The following is a 24,229-nucleotide window of genomic DNA, read 5'->3' on the forward strand; positions in this document are numbered from 1 at the left end:
AATGAACACGGGAGGCTGCATGTCTTCCATCGTGTAGTAGAGTACGTTGTTGGGCTAGTTGGTTCATCTTAGTTGAACAAATATAAAATAGCGCAAAAAAGACAAGGACAAGAAGTATACAGGACAAGCGCTAACTTTCAACTAGTCCTATACTTCTTGTCCTTGTCTTTTTTGCCCTATTTTATATGTTTAACTTCCATCGTGTCTTCACCGTTTTCATTCCTGCCATTCATTCTGCAAGTTACGTTTTTAATCTGTTGAGTTTTTAGTTGCTAAAATCTTGTATCCGAATAAAAAAAAAAAAAATTGTGTGCAACACTGCATTGCATATGTTGTGTGGCACTACAAGTACTAATCAATTTGTCTTTGGCGGGTTTGCAAGTTCACATTTGTTTCTGTTAGTTTCGATGTTGACTTTGCTGCACATGATTAATTTTAGGGGAAAATTAGAGCACATGAAGGTTATCTTCAGTCTGATCAGCCATCATTGTGATGGCCTTTTTCAATTGGGACACGCTGCACCACCCTTTAATAGAAGCTCCGGACACTAGGTACTCTGAGTGTGACACGGTCGTCTGCATTGCATCGCATTGTTGAAATTCTCAAGGATGTTTTTTTTTTGTTTTTTTTTCATGGGAAAAGGCACTGTACCTTGAAATTTCTCAGGGACCACTGAAATACAGCTTTAATAAAAATTTCAGCTTGCTATGTGCAGACACAGATTTTTACAGCAAATTGTTCAGCGAGCGTAAAGGTAAAATTCACTATATACTAACCTCGGGCATCAGTTTAAGCAATGAGATATGTTTCTCAGCATTTAAAGGGACACTGACCCCCCCCCTCCCCCCAAATATTTTTTTGTTATTTTTTGCCAGGCGACTTAGTATGGCGTGAGAAGACTACCTAATCATTATTTTGCTCCAGAGTCATATATATTTTTAATTAAGTCAAAAAACAAAACTACTTGAAACCGATACCGAAACATGTGGACGGGGCTCTGAGGAGACAGTTGCCGGAAGTCACGTGGCTATCGCTCTCTACCCCGTTTTTTTCGTTCCTCCGCTTCTTGGGCGCGTGAAGCAGACGACGACAATGAGGACATTGCTTGATCCGTTCGTCGTGCGATTGTTTCGCACTTATATCCTTTCCCCTCGCTATTCTGTGCTTGAAGATCAATTGACCGGTACCACGAATCACAGTTCCGAAGTGGCAGTCCCACGTCCGTTGCAAAGTTGGGCCGTCGTGCGCCGTCATGGCGTTGTCCAGCCTACGATACGTCGCCATATTGAGAATGACGTGTACATCTACTTCGCGAGATCTGTGCAACAATTGTTTTTCATCAACATTTTAAAGCCTCAAAAAAATGGAGTTCATATTCTTTTCTATTTTTAATATTGAATGTGTGCCATAGATGACCCACGGCTTTGAAGATATTTGTTATGCATCAGTTTGATTGGCACGTAGTCGTGGAAAAGAGAGTGAGTGCGCCTAAAACCGGCCAACTCTCGACCGGCGGTTTTCGGGTGGAAAGAATACAAATTTCGAGCTGCAGATTCTGTTCTTGGTAGTTGGGCTCTTGTTGGTCACGTTCAAATAAAATCCTCAGCGAGCATAAATACCCTTGTGAATATCCCTTTAAGCTATACAACTTGGGCTGATTGATTTGTTGCTCAGCACTAACTGACCTTTTCCTTTACTCTGGTCCCCAGCCACCTAACCGGCGTATCCGGTATGGGCGATGAAAAAACAATAAAACACTTCAACCTGCAAATAGTAAAAAAATTAGAGGGGAGGCAAAACAAGAATGGATGACGGATATGCTTATATCCTAAATGTCTTCCATTGGCGTGGCGACGGCAAAACAATGTTTTCACCCATACTGGAAGTGACGACAATTCAAGATGGAGGTGCCCTTGTGAAAAGGGTCTATAATGTACAAAAGGGCCAACTTTTGCTTGTAGAAAATTTGAAAGCACAGTGTTTGCTTGCAGAACAAGTCTCACCACAGGAATAAATGTGGATTGTAACACTCTGAGCATGAATACAAATGCTATAGTAATGTTCGGAGCTATGAGAGAATGAATCTTTGTTGCTTTACGTTTGTGAGGGCTTGTGCTGCGCTAGATCTACCCAACCAATGTCATTTGTTGTTTGAGGTTACTCCACTGACGGATGCTAAGGCTTTGGATGCTCTTGTTTTGTCCCATGTCACCAACACAAAGTGGTAGGCAGGTTGTCTCAAATCTGTATAAAAGGAATCCATCCCCCATTACCGTTGAGAATAGTCCACTTGTCATGGTTTTTGTAAACACTTACTTGCTGACACACCCATACCATGTTTAGCCAATTACGTTAGCCAAGTGGCTGGAATCCAATTGCTCTATGGCAAAACTTTGTTTTCCTGGTTTGCGAGACTGTTAGCGTCTTCGAAAACCAGGTCCTTAGCCTCATTGCAGTAATAAACCTTGTAACTTGCAAAAAAAAAAAAGAGACGTGCAGCGAGAACAAATTAGAGCACTCATAGTTTTGTTGACAGTTGGAAACGGCTCTTGTCAAACCTGGGGTCTCGCGAAGAAATGCAGGAACGGGCGTAGACCCGAAAAACGAATGAGGGAGGTTGCTGGTTTGCTTCATACCAGCCTTCCCTTCCTTCCTCCCTAACAAATTGAGATACGTGTGTTGTGTTGTGCAGGTGCTGCCAGCATTTCGGAAAGTGGAGGCACCCCGTAAGTGCCACAGCCTGCCGCGCAACTTCAAGCACCGGCCATACCAGCGCAAGGGGTCGGTGAAGCAGACGACGGCGCCAGTCCTGCGGAGGCAGTCGTCTGACGTCGTGGGACCGGCGGACTTCAAGTCCCGCTTGGATGTGCGTAGAAGCTGGAAATTTACCGAAATTATACATACATACATTTTTATTGCCAAGTCCCGCTTGGATGTGCGTAGAAGCTGGAAATTTACCGAAAGTGTACATACATACATACATTTTTATTGCCATTTTTTTAAATACCACAATCTGTACCCAGATAAGCCAATAAGGCTTATGGGGGTACAGATTGTCTGTCCTGCTGCATGGCACGCAGCAGGTCAGCCACGGAGTCAGTTGAGCTTTGCCAAGAAAACTGAAAAGTTTAGGCAAGTTAGCACAGTTACACACTAAGTCAGGTCAATTTCTTTAATGCCTGACCAAATGTTTTTGTGTGTGGAATATACTTCTCCAAGTGAAATAGGAGATTACAAAAGTACAAAGGCACATAGTTTTTTTTTAAATTCCTGATGGCTGAATATTTTTTCTTTTTTCTTTAGCTTGGGTGGTAGATTTTCCTGTTTATTTTTGTTTTATTCGGGCCTTTAATCTCTCGATAGCGTTACCACTTTGCTCAAGCTGTGCACTGACCGCTCTGATTAAAAGCGCTATAATCAAGTCACCTCCTATAATTCCATGTTGTATTTGACAGGGAAGACTGTAGGCATTGAAACATTCTTATTGGTCTAGCTTCAATGCAGCTTACAGTGTGAGGGGATTGTCCTGTGCTGGTTAGCTCGAGGTAGCCCTGCACGATTCAGAGTTTATGGAACATGATAGTACCAGCATATTCAAAACATATTTTAAAAAAGTTTTTATCAAGAAATTATAAAACATTGAGAGAAATGTGAATAACAACAGAGACTTCTTTTCTTTTAACTCTGAGTAATAAGGCCACCACTGGATCGTTAAAATGGAAAAATAACTCGGTTTTATGTTAAAACAATAATTTTGAAAGCAACTTGAAGTGTAAACTTGCAATTTGGCTTTTAAGGTCTTACCGTGTTTCATATTAACAGAATAGATGATTGGACAAGGTGCCATATATTCATCTTGAAACAGCGCAACTAGATACGGGTGAAGAGAAATACTGGACAACACAGCGCTCGTGTTGTCCAGCCTTTGTCTTCGTCCGTGTCTAGTCGCGCTGTTTCAAGATGAGTTTCCTATTAGTCAGAACCTGGGGATCCTGGGTTCGATCCCCACCCCTGCCCGTTTTGATCTGTATGAGCATCGTATCGGCATGAGGTTGTGTATCACTGCTGCGTGATGAAGGTTGAAGACCCCAGGCTAGCGGTTGTACTGCACTGGCTACATTTCTCATCTACAGTGGGTAGCAGTGTTGAATCCCGGAAGAAAGCTCACCGGAGAAAAGCTCACCCAGTTTTGTGCGGGTCCGGAGAAAAGCTCAGCAGTCTTTTGACGGAACCGGAGAAAAGCTCACCTCGAATTAAATTAGTATCTGAAGTGGTTGTTATCATTTAATAGCGGTAGTGCTACCAGGGCTTTAGGCGTCTCGCATGCAGGCGGTACACCGTATAACCAGGGTCTTGTACTCCCGGTGAGATCACTCGTTGATTGTATCTGCCGCGTGCCTCCGTGCCGCCTCTCGTCACGTCCGAGCAGCGGCTGCCACGGAGGTGCGCCTGGGTTAACGTGATAGGCTCGGAAATTATGCTCGGTACTATTACGAGCCTACTTCCTTTTGTTTTCGTTGGAGGTCCATCTCTTATCATGAAAAGCTGTGCTGAGAAAGAGAAACGCGGGTCTATATGCGAATAGTAAATGCGGTCAAAATAGTTCTTGTGCAGCTGTCTACCGAAAGAGCAGTGAACTTTGACTGCAATCTGGTTCCAACGCCGCTAAAAGAGTGGTCTTAAAGCACAAGTCTATGTTTTCATGATATTTGTGGATGTTTTTTTCTGCAATTTATAATACTCGTATTAGAGTCTTTAGTTTGATAGGTTTGTAAAATGGGGTGAATCATTTTTATTGATAGACACGTTAGTGGATATGCTGGTTTTCTGAGGGCATTTTACAGGAATTATATTCAGATGCTGAATGAACTACCAAGCATAAAAGTTTCCTTTTTTTCTTAGGGGAGGGAGAGAGCGAGAGAGAGAGAGAGGGAGAGAGAGAGAGAGGGGGGGGGGGAGGGAGGGAGGGGGGAAGGGAGGGAGGGGGTGGCTTAACTGAAATATTGCACTATGATTCATTTTTCATTCATTTGTTTGGTAACAATTGTAAATGAAACTTACACTCCCCAGAGCCTTATTTCTAAAAAAAAAACTCTCCGTTTCTTTTATGCCTTATTTATTCTTATTAGAAAAGGTAATAAGTGACATGCTCCAGTACCAAAGGGGAACCCTCAATCATTATCAAATATAAACTCATGTAGTTTATATCGAAGTAATGTAAACACATTACTTCAACTTAATGTTGAAGTAATGTGCTAGCAGATGTTATGGCTGCTCCCAACCAATATTTTGCCTGCCACAGAACATGCAACAGAAGGTCAAATGCTGCTTCCATCAGTGCAGCCACCTCGGCGGATTTGAGGCAAGGTGTCGGGATTCGAACCTGCCCAGGTGGCAGGTTTGAACCCTGGGTGAGGTGCCCGCATTCTGACGGGGGCTTATTGTGGAGAAGGTGCCGTGCAACCGAGATTTCAGTTGCGCGCCATAAGAACCCTGGGGGATCGAAATGAATCCCCAGTCCTCCACTGGGGCGAGCAAGATGGCCTTCGTTGGTTTTGCATGTGAAACCCCCAAATTTGACTTTAGCAGTGCTGTACGGAGGCTCATTGATATATTTTTATTGAATTTGACATTGAAACATTGTGGAGGAGTGCTTTTCCGTTGAACATTTCAAAAGTATATTTATGAGGGGTGTGCAAATATTCGAGATTTCGAATACGAATAGAATATTTTTCTTACTCGATTCATATTCAATTCGAGAATTGCATATTCGGAAATTTCCAAATATTCGGTTATGGCCGAATATTCGGGAAAATAGCGAGTAATCCGCTTGCGGGACATACCCCGAACATTCAGAGCTTCCTTAAAAGCCGTGTTTAGTCGCCTAAAACTGTGAATATTGTGGGCATTTTTTTTTTATAAACCCTTGCCGTTTACATTATACATACAGATACTGTGTTTGCACAATCTAATGTTCAAACAGATTTAGCTCCCAGGTATTCGAAAAGTAAATTGCTGTTGATATTTTACTGCACAGGTAAAGAAAGTAATCAAGGTTGAACTTATACCTCATAAAACAGACCTTATGAAATGCACGCCAACACAAAAATAAATACCGTACGCGAGTCGCCGTTGTCGAAGTTCAACGACGGTTCTTCGCTGTCCACAGAGGTAGTCCTTGCTTTTGTCTAAAACGTTTTAGGTGCTGCACTTCCCACACTTGTACGAGTGTGCAACCATCGCCTCTGGGAGGGTCGTCTTCCAAAACAAATTTGTGAGCTTGTCAGGTTGCTGGGATTGTGAGGCCACGCGTGCTACTCCTTTGTTATCTTTTCCCGCCAGCATGTTGGTCTTTCGTTTAAATAAAACCTCCTAGTGGAATTTTTGTTTTGCTTCCTCCATCTTAACGGCAGATACGAGTCCGTAGACGCGTGTCTGCCGTTACCAAATTGGCAAATGGATGGATTTTAATGGCTATACCCTTTGTAACGGGCGATAGCTTGCACCACCTATCCCAGGGGTGGCCAAGCTGCAGCTCTTTGCATGTTAAAGTGCGGCTCGCGGCTTCCTCCCCTCCCCCCACCCTTCCCCCCCCCCCACCAACCCCACTTCCCCGCCTCCCTCCCGGTTGCACAAGCACTTCCCCAAAAGAAGAAATGGAACACGTCTTAAATTGAAAGACAAGTTGTGGTTTGGTAGTCTTGTGCTACTACTTCCTTATGTACAGTTGAACTGCTTTTGACCCGGATAGATTAAAAGTAGTTCGAGTGTTTATTGCTCTAAACAAAAGTTTGCTTCCCCCCCCCCCCCTGCCCCCTTCCTCCTGCGGCTCTTGGAAGTTTCGTGGTTTTGTTTGCGGCTCTTAGGCCGGGTCAGCCTGGCCACCCCTGACCTATCCTAAGTATAAAAAGACAAACGTATGATTCTGCCTGCCCTTCTGAGCCAATTTTCTCCCTCTATCACCAGGCAGTGTGGGATATCACCATAATATCCCACATCACCCCCCGCCTCTTCCCCCCTGGTCAAATTTTGTTGGCCTTACCCCAGCACCTGACCCACTGGGGGACAGGGTTGAAACTTTGGGCCGGAGCCACGCGAGAGGGAGTCCCAGTCTTCCTCTGTACCGCCTGTCCCCAGCTGTGCTAGTTAGTTGCCCATCATTCAATTTTCCCTAGATAATTTCCACTAATCTTCTAATGTCCTCTTTGTGACTGTAGTCCTTTCTCCTCCGTCCTTCCATCGTCGCCGGTAAAACCCAGGGCCCCGGCCAAATCTGTTACTCCTTCAGGGAGGGCAGGGTGAAGCCCCGTGCACCTCAAAACCAAGTGCTCTAGTGTCTCGCTCTCATTATGGCAGGCGGCACAGAATGTGTCTGTCTCCTGAAATTTAGCCCTATACGTCCTTGTCCTCAAAACTCCCGTTCTCGCCTCAAACAGTAAAGAACTTCCCAGTGAATTGTCAAACACCTTTTCCTTTCTTATGTCCTAATTTTATAGCGGAGCTGTGAAGGGCTAGTTTCCCAAGGATCGTGTCCCCCGCAAAGAAATGTCGACACAAAACTCTGGACAGCTACTGCCATCTATGAGCGGCGGCGGCAACCAGACAACTGGCTTGCCGGCCTCGCTCATAGATGGTGGCAACCTTTCCAGCCTTTTTACTCTGGTTTTCACCAGAGTGGAAAGGATGAATTTCTCTAGGCATCGTCCTAGATGTCGTCCTTGAGGTTGTCCTAGAAGTTGTCCTTGAGGTCGTCCTAGAGGTCGTCCTATAAGTTGTCCTTGAGGTCGTCGTAGACGTTGTCCTTGAGGTCGTCCTTAAAGTCGTCCTTGAGGTCGTCCTAGACTTTGTCCCTGAGGTCGTTTTGGGCGTCATCCTTGAGGTCGTCCTAGACGTCCCTAAGGTCATCCTCGAGGTCGTCCTAAAAGTCGTCCTAGACGTCATTTTTGAGGTCGTCCTAGACGTCGTCCTCTAGGCGTCGTCCTTGAGGTCGTCCCATCGTAGTACAGCTTCGCTGATTTCCTTCACCAGAGTGGAAAGGCTGAAAGTTTTTTGTGACCTGTACGCTGTTAGAGCTGATTTGTCCTGCATGGTTCCCTCCCACATTTTCCTTTCTGCCTCTTTCACTCCCTTTTCCACTGAAGTAGTCTGCTCAGCCCAATCACTAGTGAGTAGGTATTTAAATGTAAGGTTTTGGGTTCGGTTTGTCCATTTTGTGTTTAAACTTTTTATGTATAAATTAGGGGTGTGCGAATATTCGAAACTTCAAATACTTCGTGAATAATGCTTGCTATTCGATCTGATTCGCTTCACACTTTCGCTGTTCGAAGTATTCGAGTTCTTCGAATACTTCGGAAACTACAAATAACGCGGAACTCGCCGATTAGTGTCAACTCGCGGTCGAGTTCCCTGTTTTGTTTTTGGACGAACGTTTTTTATACGATGCAATGGAAAGTTATTTGCGGTAGCACGATCTGTCCTCTGCTTGCCATGACGTCTGGATTCCGGAGTTAGCGAAGTGGTCGTGACGCAAACGCTGCAATAGATTTGATGAAGTTTGCAACGGCACGTGCATCGTCGTCAGCACAAACGCGATGGGCCACTCTCACTACTACGGATTCGGATATGGATTTACGGCTGACTTCGGTTATCGGCGATATCTGGCTCGTGTTATTTTCCGCTTGATTTTCCGGTTCATCGGTTTGCCGGGATTCCTTTTATTTCTTTCTATCCATTTTCACTGATAAAAATAACTTGTTCCCTCCAAAAAAAATGAAAAAAAAAAATATGAATTTTTAATTTATTGTTTTTTTGAGTCGCCCTCTATCGGCAGAACTATTGCACACGGAAAGAGATGGCGCAAAGTCAGGGCGGCTGCGCGGCTCAATCCTACGATTAGCACGATCTCCAAAAGAAAAATAGGTTGTTTGTATGTTTATACAGCCTAGAACTTGGTCTGCCTCCAGGGGCGACGAGTCTCCCAGCTGTAGATGAGCAATTTAGCCAGTGCAGTACAACCGCCAACCTGGGGTCTTTAACGTGCACCACGCAGTAGTGATACACGACCGCACTCCGGTACGATGCTCCTCCAGATCAAAACGGGCAGTAGTGGGGATTGAACCCAGGATCCTGGGTTCTGCAGCGCGAGCTCTCGCTCGAGGTGCTCTCAGCTGGTGTGCGCTTGCCCACTCGGCCACCGATCCCCCCAGCACGATATCCAACTCTGCTGTGGGCTGCCGACCCGCCTCCGCTTGTGTACTTCGGTTTACGTTCACGTGGTTGCGTTCACCCGCGTAAACAAAGTTTGCACAAAGTCGGTCCAGCTGTGCGACGTGGTCTTCTACTTTGTATTGTGGCTTGCCGACCCGCCACCGCTTGTGTACTTTTGTATACGTTCACATAGTTGCGTTCGTCCGCGACTCGATCTCCAACTGCGTTGTGGCTTGCCGACCCGCCTCCACTTGTGTACTTTCATTTACGTTCTGTAACTTCACTCCTTCAATGGTGCTTTACTGACTGATATTTTATTTGATCTTTATTTTATCGGTCACAGTGTGACATTCTTCTTATTGCGGTGAAATTAACCTTTTCATAAATGTTTCGTGAAAAAAAAAATTCCAGTTGTCTTTCGATTGAGCATTCTTGTTTAAGAGGCAACACCGCTTCTAGAGCTTTTTTTTATACAACTTGTGATTCAATTGAAATTAAATTTACATAGCTTATCTGCCATTACAATCTGACTACAAGTATGTACTTGGTTCTGACGTCACCTAATTAGTTTTGTTAGTATTGAAAATTTAATTTGCACAGCTTACGGGAAGGATTAAGACAAATTGAAATGCTGAATTAAGAAAATAAACATATATCAGTGAACTAAAAGGTATGTGGAATACAGTTAGGCATAAATGAAAGCCTTAGGATGCTTTTTAAATGTTTTAGAACACTGTTCTTAGTATATTTTTTGCCTCAAGGAGCAGTGTTTCGCCTTAATTCACATCAAATAGAAAATATTTGTTCTTAAAAATGTTCTTATTCGAAACTACTATTCGTATTCGAAAATATTCGGTTCGATTCGATACATAACATTTATTATTCGATTCGATTCGATTCGCTTCGAAAGATTTCAATGTTCGCACGCCTCTAGTATAAATACTTGAATACCTTCCGTGCCCACCGCGTATCATCCATTTCAGTCAACCTTTGTTAAAATTTCAGCTTACTAATTGCCTCCCTGCTCTCAAAAGATGACCAGCCCATGTCCCCCTGTACATGCTCATTTGGTGTATTTCCATGTGCTCCCAGTGCTAATCTGCCTACACTTCTTTGTCGAATTTCTAGTCCTGATTGAATCCTCTGATTTCATGCAGAGCACCCATTGCCAAAAGACAGTCCAGGTTCCATCACTCCTTTTCATATATCCCTGACCACTTCATATCTATTGTTAAAGGGTGCTCTGATATCTTGGCTCCTGTACTGCATCACATTTGAGCTTGCCCTCAATAACAAGTACATTTCTGTAAGCCTGGAAAACTGCTTTTGTTGTGCCAGCACACAAATACAGACCAGTTGCATTGCTTTCTGTTTTTTCAAAAGTTTTTTTTGGAAAAAGCTGTCCCCAGAGTTTTTCCTGCCTAACATTGTCGTACCTTGATGTCCAAAAAAAAAAAAAGCTAACCATAAAGAAGTTCGGCTCTTCATTGCTATTTCTATACATTGTGTGGTGACGAATAAGTTATCTTCCAGTCTTCTATAATGTAATCAACGTTACTAGAACCACTCAGTTGGCAAACTGCCATAGAGACTGTTCTGAAAAAGGGGTCCCGATCTGTCCTTCAGAACCGAGCTAATGGCGAACACAACGCCGCCATTTCTCCCGCAGCGGCCACCTTTAATCGGCCATTTTGGCGCTGAAACAGATACAGGGGAAGAGGTAACAGGGGTGCCACCCCCTCTCCCCAGCGGACGCACCGCGACTTACTACCGAAGTTAAAATGCACCTAGGTCGGGACGCGCTACCTGAAAGCACCGCTGAGGCATGGTTGTATAAAAACAATATTAATTGTTCCGCTAAACCTTGCAAACTAAAGATTATAAAAACATCACGCGCCCTTCATTTTGTACTAATCTCCAAAAAATTTCATTCAAAAAGAGTCTTTTCCGTTTGTTTTTACACAAAAACATGCTTTCTAAAAGCTCAATGTGACCTCAGTACAGACAAATGATAAAGAGTGGCGCTGTTGTCATATTTAGCTCGGTCTCGGTAGACGCCAGCGGCCCAGGTTTCGAGTGCGAGTTTCCCAATTGAGTGTTTTAGTAACGTTGAATGTAATGTAAACAAATGGTCACGATGGTGATGGGTCTAGGCACCTTGCACCGAGTATTCCGTTTTTCTTTTTAGTTTCGTTTTTTGGTTTCAATTGTAACACACATGCATTTTCGGGTACCGATTTGGGAAAAAAAAAAAAGTTGCTTTAAGTGTGCAAACACATATGTAATAGCTCATGACCAAGGAGTAGTTTTGGTTTTCGTTTTGCCAAGCCTGCATTGTGAATCATTTTTCCAGCAACCTTATAATTTCTGCTGCAGGAGCAAGGGTATTTTCTGTTGCAAGAGCAATTGTCACGGTGAGAAGGGAGCACTTATGTAGTGAATGTGCGTTACAATTCATTTTCTTGTATGATAATTTGCAATAATTGCATTTTCAGCTGATATCTAACTTGCTGGCTAGTCAAGGGCAATTTCGGTTATTTAAGAAAGGTCATTACCAGTTGTTTTTGTGACAACATTAGAGGTTGAATTTTTACGTGCTATCTAGACATGTGCAGTTTGGTACGCTCTTAATTTTGTCAATTTTTATAACTTATTAGTTGCACCTTTTGCCTGCTTTCATGTACAGTTGGCAGGTGATTACTAGTCAAGGTATAACAGATGTGTTACCAATTGTATTGTTTATGTGCTACCTAGTCGCATAGTTTTGTTTACTTGAACTTGTTATCATTTTCGGTTTGAAATGTCATAGAGAAAGTATTTGCATATTTGTTTTGTTATTTCTTTGTGGTACACACATATTCGAAACATATTTGATATTCAAAGCTTTCTTTGTTTTCAAATTTTCATATTTGATTCACATTAGGAAATTTCAATATTGGCACACCCCAAATATTTATAAGATAGATATATTTTTTGTTTTGGCCATTGTAAGGCTTAATGTCTTCCCTTGATTGCTTTTGGTTGTAAAATACTGGCAAATAATGGCTAACTCTCAACTAACCTGTTCATTTTATGACCACTTCTTTCAGACATTGACTTTTCTAGATGTGGGACTCGTTCGTTATTGCATTAGTTAATTTATTCCACTACAGCTGACTTTTGTAGAAGGAATACTTCCAGGAAATTTTCTTCTCAGTAGGACGACCACCAAGCAAAACTTCCTTTGTAGCGGCGACGGTATAACCGAAATGTCAAACATGACAATGCAGAAAGCACGATCTAGAGTATTTACGTAAGTTGATTCTTTCTCTTCTGTGAGAATGTGGCGAATGACAATTGTTATACCATTCTGCAACCCAAACTTGTTCTCTTCAGTTTTTAACTTCTGAGTGCTGCCCGTAAATGGACGCTCTGTAAGCTGCCTGACACTAGCGATGTTTCCTTACTATTATACTTTCTCTCTCCAACAGGTCATGAAGGAGTGGTTTAGCGACTTCACCGACGAACAGAAGAATGCCGTACTCAAAGCACTCCTCGTAAGTCCGGTCACTCGCTGCTCTCGGGATAGATTGGGTTTTCATGCTTTGCCTCGGTAACTGAAGAGGGAGGCATATAGAAAGGACACGTGGCTAATCCCAAAACTCCATGATATTCTGAGACTCATTATATTTTCCATTGTTCTTCTTACATGTTTCTCATCTCGGGGAAGTGCCGCGAACGTTCAGCCCCTTGTCCTTGGCTTTTCAGACACCAAACTCGAAGGGACGGGAGCTGATTTCTGGACAAAGCTCCGTTAAAGCTTAGGTCTGGCAGATGCAAGCACAAACAGTCATGAAGCGAGACGCACAACTTTTTGTAACTTTTCATTTAAATGACTCGGCGCATTTATTTACAAGAGGCCACGTTTGAATTTGGATGCTTCGATGTTACAGAGTGCTCTCAGTTTTGTGCTTTTCCCGTAACAAATCTGGCAAATTATATTGAAAAGAATACTGACCCTGAATTGGGAACGGAGAAGGGCCAATTCTAGGGGCATTGTGGATATGGACTGCTGGTAAGTTTGAGTAGGTCACAGCACCCCCATGACAAAATGCTGTATCAGGGGGAGGGGGAGAGGAGGCCCCAGCAAAATGGAAGATTGTAAGGGGCGGGGCCGAGGCCCCATGCCCCCCCCCCCCCCTAGATACATGCCTGGCGCAAGGCATGTATACCACTTACAGTGGCCTGCGCATGACGTTGTACTTAGTGGATTCCCGACCCGCCCCAAGCGGCAAACACGCTGAAGCTTGGAAAGAGCCGCCACACAGCGGCAAACACATCTGTCTGGGCTTTTGAGCTGGATTGGAGAGTGATAGCTTTTGGTCTTTGGATTAGAAATTGATGACTTTCAGGGTGATTATTGGTCAATAGTAGGCTTTGAATTGGATAGGATACTTATGGCTTTTGGACTGTGTTGAATGACAATGGCTTTTGTATTGGATGGTGATGGCTTTTGGACTGTATTGAATAGTGACGACTATTGGATCATATAGTAATGGCACGGTGCCTGAAATGTGTTTCTGGCTGCTCTGTCTAGCGTCCTACTCTGCTTGTGTATGGAAAGTGTCCCAAACTGACAACAAATGACGTCACAAAAGACGGAGTCTCATGCTGTTGGTTGTCGCAATCTTGGCAGTTGGTCGTAGAAATGTGTGGAAAGCATGTTCGGATGCGGCAAGCACGCCGGTTGGAGGCGTGCTCCAGGTAGCATGGTATATGGCTTTTTGACTGGATTGGTTAGCGATGGTTTTTGGATTGGATAGCGATAACTTTTGATTGGATAAGATAGCGATGGCTTTTGGACTGGATGGCGATGGCTAAACAAGCCATCGCCATTCAGGTGATGAATTTTGGATTGGATAGCGATGGCTTTGGACTGGGTTGGATAGGATTGTGATGGCTTTTGGACTGGATGACGATGGCTAAACAGCTATTGCCATCCAGGTGATGATTTTTGGATTGGATAGCGATGGTTTTGGACTGTATTAGATAGGATAGCTATGGCTTTTGGACTGGATGGCGACGGCTAAACGAGCAACCCACCCCTGCAGGCCCAGTGTGGCCAGTCCCAGAACCACCTGCTGTCGGTGCTGCTGCAGCCTGTGCTGCACGAGCACTGCCCGGCCAACTGCCAGGACTGGCTGAGCGCCCTCCCCGAGGGCCCCCTCCTCCTCATCTTCTCGTACCTGGACCCGGTGTCCCTGGTGCGCTGCGCGTCGGTCTGCCGCTCCTGGCGCGACCTCACCCGGGACCCGTACCTGTGGCAGCGCCTGTGTGCCCTGCCCCAGTGGAGGGTCGGGGCGGCCACGGAGCGCAAGCAGCTCCAGTTGCTGCGACGGCTGGACGGCCGGGTGGACTGGCACGCCGTCTTCCGCCAGCGCTTCAGGCTGCGCCGCAACTGGCTCAGGGGCAGCTGCCACGTGCGCACCTTCCACGGGCACACCCAGGTTGGGCACGCCGGCTTGCTATGGCAGCCTTCGTTTGTTCTGTCAAGAACTTGGGGAATGCACTTCGTCGAGCCTACATACCAGGTGCCATCAAAAAGTTCCGAGACCAGTTTCATAGCGTAAAAAGAGAGGGTAGCACGGTGATGCGCGCAGCTGTTGAAGGCAGTGACCTTCATACGTCATTGCGCCAAGGGACATCGTTCTGTAAACATTGAAAGCTGCGCTAGACGAGTTTTTGTGACTGCCCGAAAGAGCACATTGCCATTTTCAGCATGAACTGGAAACCAGAGCAAAGATCGAACGTCCAGTTCTGTATCAAACTCTGCATATCTGGAACGGGAAACTTTGAAATGGTTCAGTAGGATTATAACAAAGAAGAAACAATGATTCATGTGAGTTGTTTTGAGTGATGCTTGCACTTCAAGAATGGCAGAACATTACCGGAAGATGAAGAGAGGTCAGCGCAACCCTTCACGAGCAAAACCCCCGAAAATGTCAACATAATTAGGGAACTTGTGCACGAGGATCGTCTGAAAACCATTCAGGACATCGCTAACATTGGCAGTGTCTCGTACGAAAAAGCGCAGGCAATTTTCATGGCTGTTTTGGTTCGCTACGTGCATGGCCGAGTTGGCATCGCGCGTGGCTCCTACGTGAAGAAAGGGGATTTCAACCCCACCAACCTAGTTCTTCATTTTATCTCTCGCGACTCTTCTAGAATGTTCTAGTAGAATATTGTAGCATATTGCTTGTTTCAGTGCAAAAGGTTCTAGACTATGTAGTCTCTAATACAAGCTGAGAATGGGAACATCAAGGCAGTGTTGCACAATGTACGGTTCCATTTTGTTGAAGTTTGTAAGCACAAGTTTGCCTCATTGAACATTTATTTTTAGTTTCCCATTCATCTATCATTTTCCATCTTTGACAATATGCACCTCATTGCTGTAAAGTTTGTGCCGAGGCTTCTGGTCTCCGGACAGGAGGCGCACCATGCTGAACCTTGTCAGGACTCTTAAGGAGCATTCCGAAAATGGCAAGTACTAGGAATGTTGCATCGCTGCACAAGGGGGAGGTTACTTTGAGAGAAATAGGGGTTGAGCATAGTTAAAATACCTACCGTAAAGTTGTGAAAGAATGCCCACGCAAAATGAAGAGATAAATGGTGAAAAACATGGGGTGGGCTATTTTTGGGGAGGCCACAGCAAAAATTTATCAAAAATTAATGATAAACATCCTGGCACCTGCCACAAGCCACGTGATGCAGGAGCTGATACTGCAGATCGTGGACATGGCAAATTTGCATTTCACAATATGATAACCATGCGGGAATTTGCTTCAAACTCCTCACAAAAGGATAACGCAGGTTGCGGACGCAGCAGATTCGCGTTTCACGGTGCGAAGGACTCGCGGAAACCTGCCGAAAAACGCGTACGAATGCCGCGATTTCCAGCATTCGTACGCGTTTCACGTGTACGAATGCTGCAAATCGCGGACGCAGTAGATTCAAGTTCTATGATGCAATAAACATGTGGGGACCTGGTACAAACTTGCCAATCACGGGAATCGACATTGCGCATGCAGATCGCGGACAAAAACATGGGAATCAGCTACAAACTCGTATGTTATGGGAACAAATACAGCAGATTGCAAATGCAGCGGAATCGTATTTGACGATGCAAAATACACGTGGGATCAACTTGCATGGAATCGAAATAATGCACGCAGATTGCGGACAAAAACGTGGGAATCCGCTATAAACTTTACGTCACAAAAACGGATATTGCAGATTGTGGACGCAGCGGATTTGCATTTCACGGTGCAACGTACACGCTGGAACAACTTGCGTGTTACGAGATCCAAAATCGCGCGCATAGTTCGTGGACAAAAACTCGAGAACCCACTATGAACTCGCTTGTCAGACGTGCCGGTACAGCAAATTGCGCGGTTCCCTATGGACATCGCGTGACGTCTGACGGGAATCGGGGGGTGGGCGATGTTTTGGAATTTTTATGTTACAGATATTTCGCCAGAAAAACAGGATGCCTGATCTCTCAGGGGCGGGCGTTCTCTCGAATCTTTATGGTAGTTATTTTCTGGGCTATAGCCCGCAAAAACAAATTTGGTGTAAAAAATAAAAGTTTTTGCATAGAGAGTCCGCACCCGGTGCATAGTCCGCACGCCATGCATAGTCCAAACTTAGTGCCTAGTCCAAAGAGAAAAAATTCTCCTTCAGAGCAGATCTTGACAAATGTCTGCTGTATTAGCTCACAAAAAAGCTTGTATCCCATATAAATCAACATCAATATACCGTATTTACTCGAATATAAGTCAACCACGAATATAGGTCGATGCCTTTCTATTAAACTCGCCAAGAATAAAAAAGTAATTTGAATATTGGTCGACCTTTTTTCTTTTTTTAAAAGAACAGAGGAAAGTTTGGACAGAAGAAAGAAAGAAACTTTTATTTGCAGCGCTCTCAACTAAATCACAGCGCAATGCCATAAACTTAGTCATCATCAGAACTTCCGGACATGTCATCGTCGTCGGAAGCTTCGTCAGTTTCATTGACATCCTCACAAATTTGCAACAATACCTCACTGGGCCTCACAGACACCGTTGCAAAGCGGCGACAACAAGAAGCGAAAGAAGGTGGAGACGGGCGAAGTGGCAAAAGATCAAATACAAAGACGTGAGATGCGAGCTGCTGCGAGCAACAAGAAGTGAAAGTAACCTCGTCGGTATCTTGTTTTGCTGCACGTTCGGGGGGCGAGAGGGGTGGAAGGGATGGGAGGGAGAAAGGTGCGTGGCGCGTGGTGTCCTCTTACCTCCCCTTCCCCCCTTGCGTCACGAGGTTGTTTTCGGTTGTTTTTTAGTATCAAACGCTTTCTGAAACAAGGAGTGGCTCAGTGACTCGATAGCTCCATATTCTCAGTGGGGTCGCAAAATTTGGTCACGAATGTAGGTTGAAATTCTGGTCACGATTGTAGGTCAATCTTTTATTTTTGACATTTACGGGAAAAAAAAGTAGATTTATATTCGAATAAATACGGTCCTCCGTTATTCATAAAATTTTTCATGTCTTGTCGCAGTGAACAATCTGTAAAAAAACAAATGCTTGTATAGTCTGCTCCTGTAGATAGTCTGCACTGGGTAAAATTTCAACTTTTAAAGATGTATAGTCTGCGGACTATGCTCTGGAAAATACGCTAAGTACTTTGCTGTACATAGGACAAGTCTCTGAACGTTTTGATTTTGTCTTGTAAGGCAGCTTTCTGTTTGTATTTCTGATGCCTGTACCATGAATGTATTGTTGCAAACTATCTGAATTGAACTGAATTGCAAAGAAGACTCGAGAGGGGAAACATTTTAGATGCGGAGCATCTCTTGCTTGGGTCTGTGTCCCGCGGCGTCGTAGTCCGCACTCACACTACGCATGCGCAACTCTCCTCCTTCCCTCTCTCCAACAGCTGCGCGTTACTCTCTCTGCTCTCTCTCTCTACCAGCTGCGTGCACTTCGCGTGCGTTCGCTTCTACTCACACCGCGCGCGCATGCGCAACTCTCCTCCTTTAGTCTCCTCTCCTTCAAGTGTGAATATAAGCAGCGGTAGCGCGCTGCGCGCGTTCAGTTCACCGCTGTTGACTCCACTCCGTTCTTCCGATGAAGTGTGATGGAAGCAACAGTCCCGTCAGTTAGTGGGTTGGCGCAAGCAAGCATCAGCACCACTCCACAAACTAACGTAATAACACGCAAGTTAACAACGTTACTAACAATGTTATCAATACCGTTAATAACACCGTTAATAACGATCCGCGATGCTCCGCATCACCCCATGGTTCCCCTCGGGAAGATGATGTATTTTTAAGGGGTTCGCCCAATGAGAAATCAGCTGGTTCTTGTTGTACCAGTGAGCTAAATGCCGCCTGATGCAAGGCATGCCCTACGATCCGTGTACCACCGACGATGATATCGCCATACCATTATGTTTAGCACCTATCCAGAGAAGAAAATTTGCACCTCATTCTCTTAAGGTGGCCATCCTGGAGAGCCAGACCACCCTCTGTTTTTTGTCCGATTTTTCTTTCTTGAGAAAACACCCAAAGGGGGGATGGCTTCCCCTGGAAATAGCATTATCTCGGTTTCAGGCAGCTTGTGTAATGGGATAGCCAAAAGGAGGCTTGACAAATATGTAGAACTCCAGTATAGTAACTCCGCACGTAGTAAAACCCCAATTGTAGTAAAAGCTCCCCATTGAACTCCTACTTCCTCTATGACTCAGCATTTTGATGTAGTACACTCCCAAAACTCGGGATACTGTTTGTGGTAAAACTCAGCGGTACTGGTGGAATATTATTCTCCCGCAAAAGTGAAATCGGTGCCTAAAAACGCTGAAAGTGCGCAGTACGTCGCACCACGGCAGCATTCTGATCAGGTTGCTTGTTGCCACCAAATCCCCGGGCCTGCGCCTGCATCGTTCGTCAAACAAAGAAGTTGCCGTTCAGCTGTTTCTTGTGCTGTTTCGTCGTGCAAGCTCGCCCCCCTCTGCTACTCTGCGTTGCATGCAAACTGAATCGAAAAAGTGCCGCTTTTTTATGGTCTGAACTGTGCATCATGACGAATCCGCATCGTAAGCGAACCGCTTTAACGCTCGCACAAAAAGCAAGTTTGCGAGGAATGGTGAACGAAAACGACCGGGCTCGAAAGCAAATCGCGGATGAATTCGGAGTTTCTGTGGAAACGGTGTGTGTCGTCTTTCTTGGTGAAAAACGGGAAGCGCATTGAAGACGCCATTGCCGATGGAAACAGTGGAAAGCACAAAAAGCTCCGAAGACCCCAAAACGCCGACGTTGAGGCAGCGTTGCTTGAGTGGCTTTGACATGCACGCGCTGCAAACGTGCCACTCAGTGCACCTATTATCAGAGAGAAAGCACTTGAGCTTACTGTTACGCTTAGCAGTGGAGACTTCAAGGCATCAAACGGATGGATCAAACGTTTCATGGCAAGGGACGGTATTGCTTTTCATCGGAAATCCGGCGACTAAGGCGCCATTTTGGATGCGACCGTTGAAGGATAGATTGGGCAAGTGCTGCCCTTCTTTTAGCGGGTTACCAACCAAAAGACACCTTCAACTGCGACGAAACCGTTGTGTTTTACAAGATGCTACCCAGCCGCACTTACAATTTCAAGGGAAAAAGGTGGGAGGGTAAAAACACAGGCAAGCAATTGGTCACTGCGTTGCTTTGCTGCAATGCCGATGGGAGTGAAAAAAGGACGCCTTTCATTATTGGCCAGTTCAAGAATCCAAGATGTGTCAAGAACATAGAGTCTCTTCTTTGCACATACAAGGAGTCTGCAGGGGCATCGATGACGACCACCATTTTTGCAACATACCTTCGACAGGGGATGCCTTGCTGCGTGCAAAGAACGGAAAAGTACTCTTGCTATTGGACTGCTGCTCTGCACATCGTTCTGATCTCAACAAAGAGCTTACAAACGTGGAGGAGGACCTGCCCCTACAAGACATGAACTCGTGTTGGCTTTGGATGCAGTCAGGAGGGCTCTGAATGCTACAGTGGCTAACACTATGCCCACATGACAAGCCTCGAAAACTTCCTTGTGAAGTGCAAAGCACCTACTACAAAACAAACTGATATAACTGAGTTTTTTCTACTCCAATGTGAGTGATATTTTTATATTTTTGGTGTTTATTTTTAGTTAGTCTAATTAACATTTTAGTCATTTCCAATCCTTTTTCACAGCTTTAATAACAGATTGTAAGGTGCTCCTGATGTACTTAAACTCCCGATATAGTAAAATTACTGCCCGGTCCCGACAGGTATGCTATAAAAGGTTTCTACTGTAGTAGCATCTCTCCCTTTCACAATTGAGAAGGCATTCGAATAAATAGGGTAGTACTTCATGCGTGTTTCACATAGTACAACATTCGTGGCGTAGTCTAGGGTAGCCCATTTAGGCACGAGCAGACGAGGGAAGAGACTGAATAGACACAGTGAGCGGAGTGCGTCACTCGCTTGTTGCTCCTAATGGAAGATGGCGCCATGCGTTACAAACGTCGCTACCTCAATCGTCTGCGAACCCATCCGCCGTCAACTCTGGCAAGTTTTACAGCGGAGCTGTTAAGGGCTAGTTTCCCCAGGATCGTGTCCCCCACAAAGAAATGTCGACACAAAACTCTGGACAGCTACCGCCATCTGGAGGCAACGTTTCCAGCCTTTCCACTCTGGTTTTCACCAGAGTGGAAAGCCTGAATTTCTCTAGGCGTCGTCCTAGATATTGTCTTAGAAGTCGTCCTTAAGGTCGTCCTAGACGTCCTTGAGGTCGTCATTGGGGTTGTCCTCGAAATTGTCCTTGAGGTTGTCCTAGACGTTGTCCTTGAGGTCGTTCGAGAGCTTATCCTCGAGGTCGTCCTAGAAGTCATCTTTGAGGCCGTCCTAAACATCGTCCTTGAGGTCGTCTTAGAAGTCATCCTTGAGGTCGTTTTAGACATAATTGTCTTCGAAATCGTCCTAGAAGTCGTCCTTAAGGTCTTTTAGACGTCATCCTTGAGGTCATCCCTGAGGTCGTCTTAGGCGTCGTCCTTGAAGTCGTCTAGATGTCGTCCCTGAGGTCGCCCTAGGCGTCGTCCTCTAGGTGTCGTCCCTGAGGTTGTCTTAGAAGTCGTCCTTGAGATCGTCCTAGACATCATCCTTGAGGTCGTCCTAGACATGGTCCTAGACATTGTCCTTGAGGTCGTCCAAGAAGTCATCCTTGAGGTCGTCCAAGAAGTCGTCCTTGAGGTCGTCTGACCATAGTACAGCTTTGTTGGTCTTCCTTCTTCACCAGAGTGGAAAGGCTGAAAGTTTTTTAGTCCCATTTCTCTCGGAAAGGGAGCTACGGCTTAAAATTTCATCGGCCAAAAAGACACCACCTTGATGCACATTCGGTGAAGGTTTGAGCTTTCCATGTGCAGGCATTGATTTTTCCGGCTCATGCGGTGAAAATGTCTAACTGGGACCAATTGAAAATCTAACTGGTTTCAGCTGGAAGTCAACTGGTTTCAACTGGTTCCAGTTGGGAGTCAACTGGTCCCAGTTGGAAGTCAACTGGTCTCAGCTGTGAGTCAACTGGTCCCAGCTGGAAGTCAACTGGTAATATACCACGGAAAAGGCACCATAGCCGCCCTATATATATATATAGTATTTGATCCGCAATAAACTTTGTTCCACTCTTGTTTTAGATTGATGGCGATTGTAACTCGCGTTTAAGATTTACACCAGTTATAACTAGGGTTCCTTGTTTCCAGGGGTTATTTTTCTCAAATTCGGGGGCATTTCTTAGGGGTATAATTTTCCCCCACAGATTCGAGGTTCGTCAGAGTCGAATTTTGGTGTTGGGCGAAAAACTTTTGTCGGGAGTCGTGTCAAGGAAAATTAGACATTGTCATAAGACTCCCCAACCTCCAGGGGAAGTGCGCGCGACCCAAACAATCAAAAAACATCCTGGTACCGATAAAAGAAAGAAGCGAGGTAAGGGTCGTGGTTCCCATGGAAGGAGCGGCCTCGCAGACAGTTCGGTGTGGGCCGTGTTTTGGCTCAAAACCGTTTTGTTTCCCATGAGGCTGCAGTTCTGGTTCGGGACGGCTCCGACTCGGGGGTTTTTCGGTTTTCTTTGATTTTGATAGAGCAGGCCCAAGAGTCATTGAAACTTGTTCCAAAATCTTCTAGTTTTTTCTTCTTTTTTTTTTTCACTTAAGTTTTAAAAACAATGTTAGCTTGACAAAGTATGACCTCTATACTTTTGGGGCATTAAACTCTTACTAAATTCTCCCGAAAATATGTTCTTAAATGTCTGCATAAGACACCCGTGTCATAAGATAAACTTTCATCGCAAAAAAACAAAAAAAAAAACAAAGAAAAAAAAACAATTTTAGTGCAATGATTACGTTGCAAGGCAAATTTAGAGTTGGGAGCGGTTCCAAATTATGTTTCTATTTCGGGGTTGACATCCCGATGTGGCAGCATATTTTGGAATCGCTCCAGATGGGCAATGAGCCTCGCTAAATAAATATTGTGCCCAAATCTTTTTTTTCTAGGAAGGTTTTTTTTTTTGCTTTTCTGGTCCTGGTATTTATAACAAATAGTTATAAACTGGATGAAAAAATCGATTTTTTTTACGTAGAAGAAATTTGATTTACGTAATCTAAATCACTAGCTAAAAAAAAATTTTTGCCACTAGGTGTAAAAATAGCTGCCTGATATGAATCTTTCTTGCTTGACAATTTTTTGCTTTAAAAACTAAATAAATGTATAAGGAAAGCATGAAAAGATAGACAAACTGACAATAAAAAAATATTTCTGGAATATCTTGGGAAAAAATTGATTGACTTAAATTATAGTAGTAAAACTCGTACAATTTGAATCGTGATCTAAATCATAATTTAAGGTTTTTTATTCTCTGCCCTGGTGAGGGGTAATTCAGCTTCCCTTTAATCCTCCTCTTCCAGCTTTCATTTGTTCTGGACGTTACAGAGGCTCCAAGTAGCACCACTCACTTTGTCCCGGCACGAGGCGACGATCACCCGACCGTCTGCGTTTTCCTCGCCGCAGGCGGTGTTCTGCGTCCAGTTTGACGACACGCGCATTGTGAGCGGCTCCTCGGACAAGACCATCAAGGTGTGGAACATGCGCACCAACAGCCCCTGGTCCGTCATGACCCTGGTGGGGCACTCGGGCACCGTGCGCTGCCTCCACCTCACGGGAAACCGGCTGGTCTCTGGCTCCAGCGACTGCACCATCAAGGTGGGCCACAGGGCAAGAAGCGACGTTCCCAAGCGTCGTAAATGCTTTCAGTGCGGCAACAAACAATGTCACTGATGTTGGTGCGTCGCGCTGTCGGATGTAGCAAACCTAGTGGTTGGGTGTGAAAGTTCTAGGGGGTGGGGGGAAAAATAAGTAAGAGGGAACGGAGCTGGACAGCGACTGCCAGCAGAACAGGCATCTCTGCCACATCCTATGCCACGTCCTTCACACCACCCAGATTGCAGCAGGCAACGACACAACACTTACGGCGTCGATCAGAAATCGAGGGACCGCTTTCTAAGATGCGCTAAACCATAGCCTCCTTTATACTGATAATGCCTGCCCAATGGTTGGCTTCACCATGCTTCGTCGTCGTCGCGCCTGTTTCGCATGTTTGCTGCTAGAGGCGCCAAAACCCCATACAAAAATGCAGACGACTCTTCTTCGCTGCCCGTTGCTAGTCCACTGTGATGGCGTTTGTGAATTGAATTCATTCGTAACCCATGCTACATACCAGGTGCAGGGCACCGTCAGAATAGATTTTATATATAAATAAGTCTTATACCTTTCTTTTAGCTTTCACGTCTTGGTTTTGTTTGTATGCTGAAATGTTACCAGACCTCTGGTGCTTGTCATATCGACAACAGAAATAGTCAATGCCAATTAAAAAGGAGACAGACAGGCTGACGGACTTTCACGGCGTTGAAGCAGCGACCACTTTAGATTTTTATTGCTATTGG

At 44.9% G+C, this 24,229-nt stretch overlaps 1 protein-coding gene across 3 annotated transcripts in view; it reads left to right on the top strand.

The window, feature by feature from the left end:
- LOC8041281 (F-box/WD repeat-containing protein 7) overlaps positions 1-24,229 on the top strand; it is a 41,052-nt gene that overhangs the window by 1,105 nt on the left and 15,718 nt on the right. Inside the window, exons 1-5 of one of the 3 annotated variants that reach the window (XM_029993946.3) lie at positions 1,900-2,055; positions 2,693-2,866; positions 12,678-12,743; positions 14,298-14,693; positions 23,298-23,489. In XM_029993946.3, the coding sequence (XP_029849806.2) occupies positions 2,038-2,055; positions 2,693-2,866; positions 12,678-12,743; positions 14,298-14,693; positions 23,298-23,489 (846 nt within the window). In that variant the 5' untranslated portion in view covers positions 1,900-2,037. Of the gene's footprint in view, positions 1-1,899; positions 2,056-2,179; positions 2,225-2,692; positions 2,867-12,677; positions 12,744-14,297; positions 14,694-23,297; positions 23,490-24,229 lie in introns of those variants that run through there. The other 2 variants (XM_042286637.1, XM_029993939.4) reach the window with 2 other exon arrangements.

This window comes from Ixodes scapularis, unplaced genomic scaffold, assembly GCF_016920785.2.
Source record: "Ixodes scapularis isolate PalLabHiFi unplaced genomic scaffold, ASM1692078v2 PGA_scaffold8__174_contigs__length_109621045, whole genome shotgun sequence".
Taxonomy (NCBI): Eukaryota; Metazoa; Arthropoda; class Arachnida; order Ixodida; family Ixodidae; genus Ixodes; species Ixodes scapularis.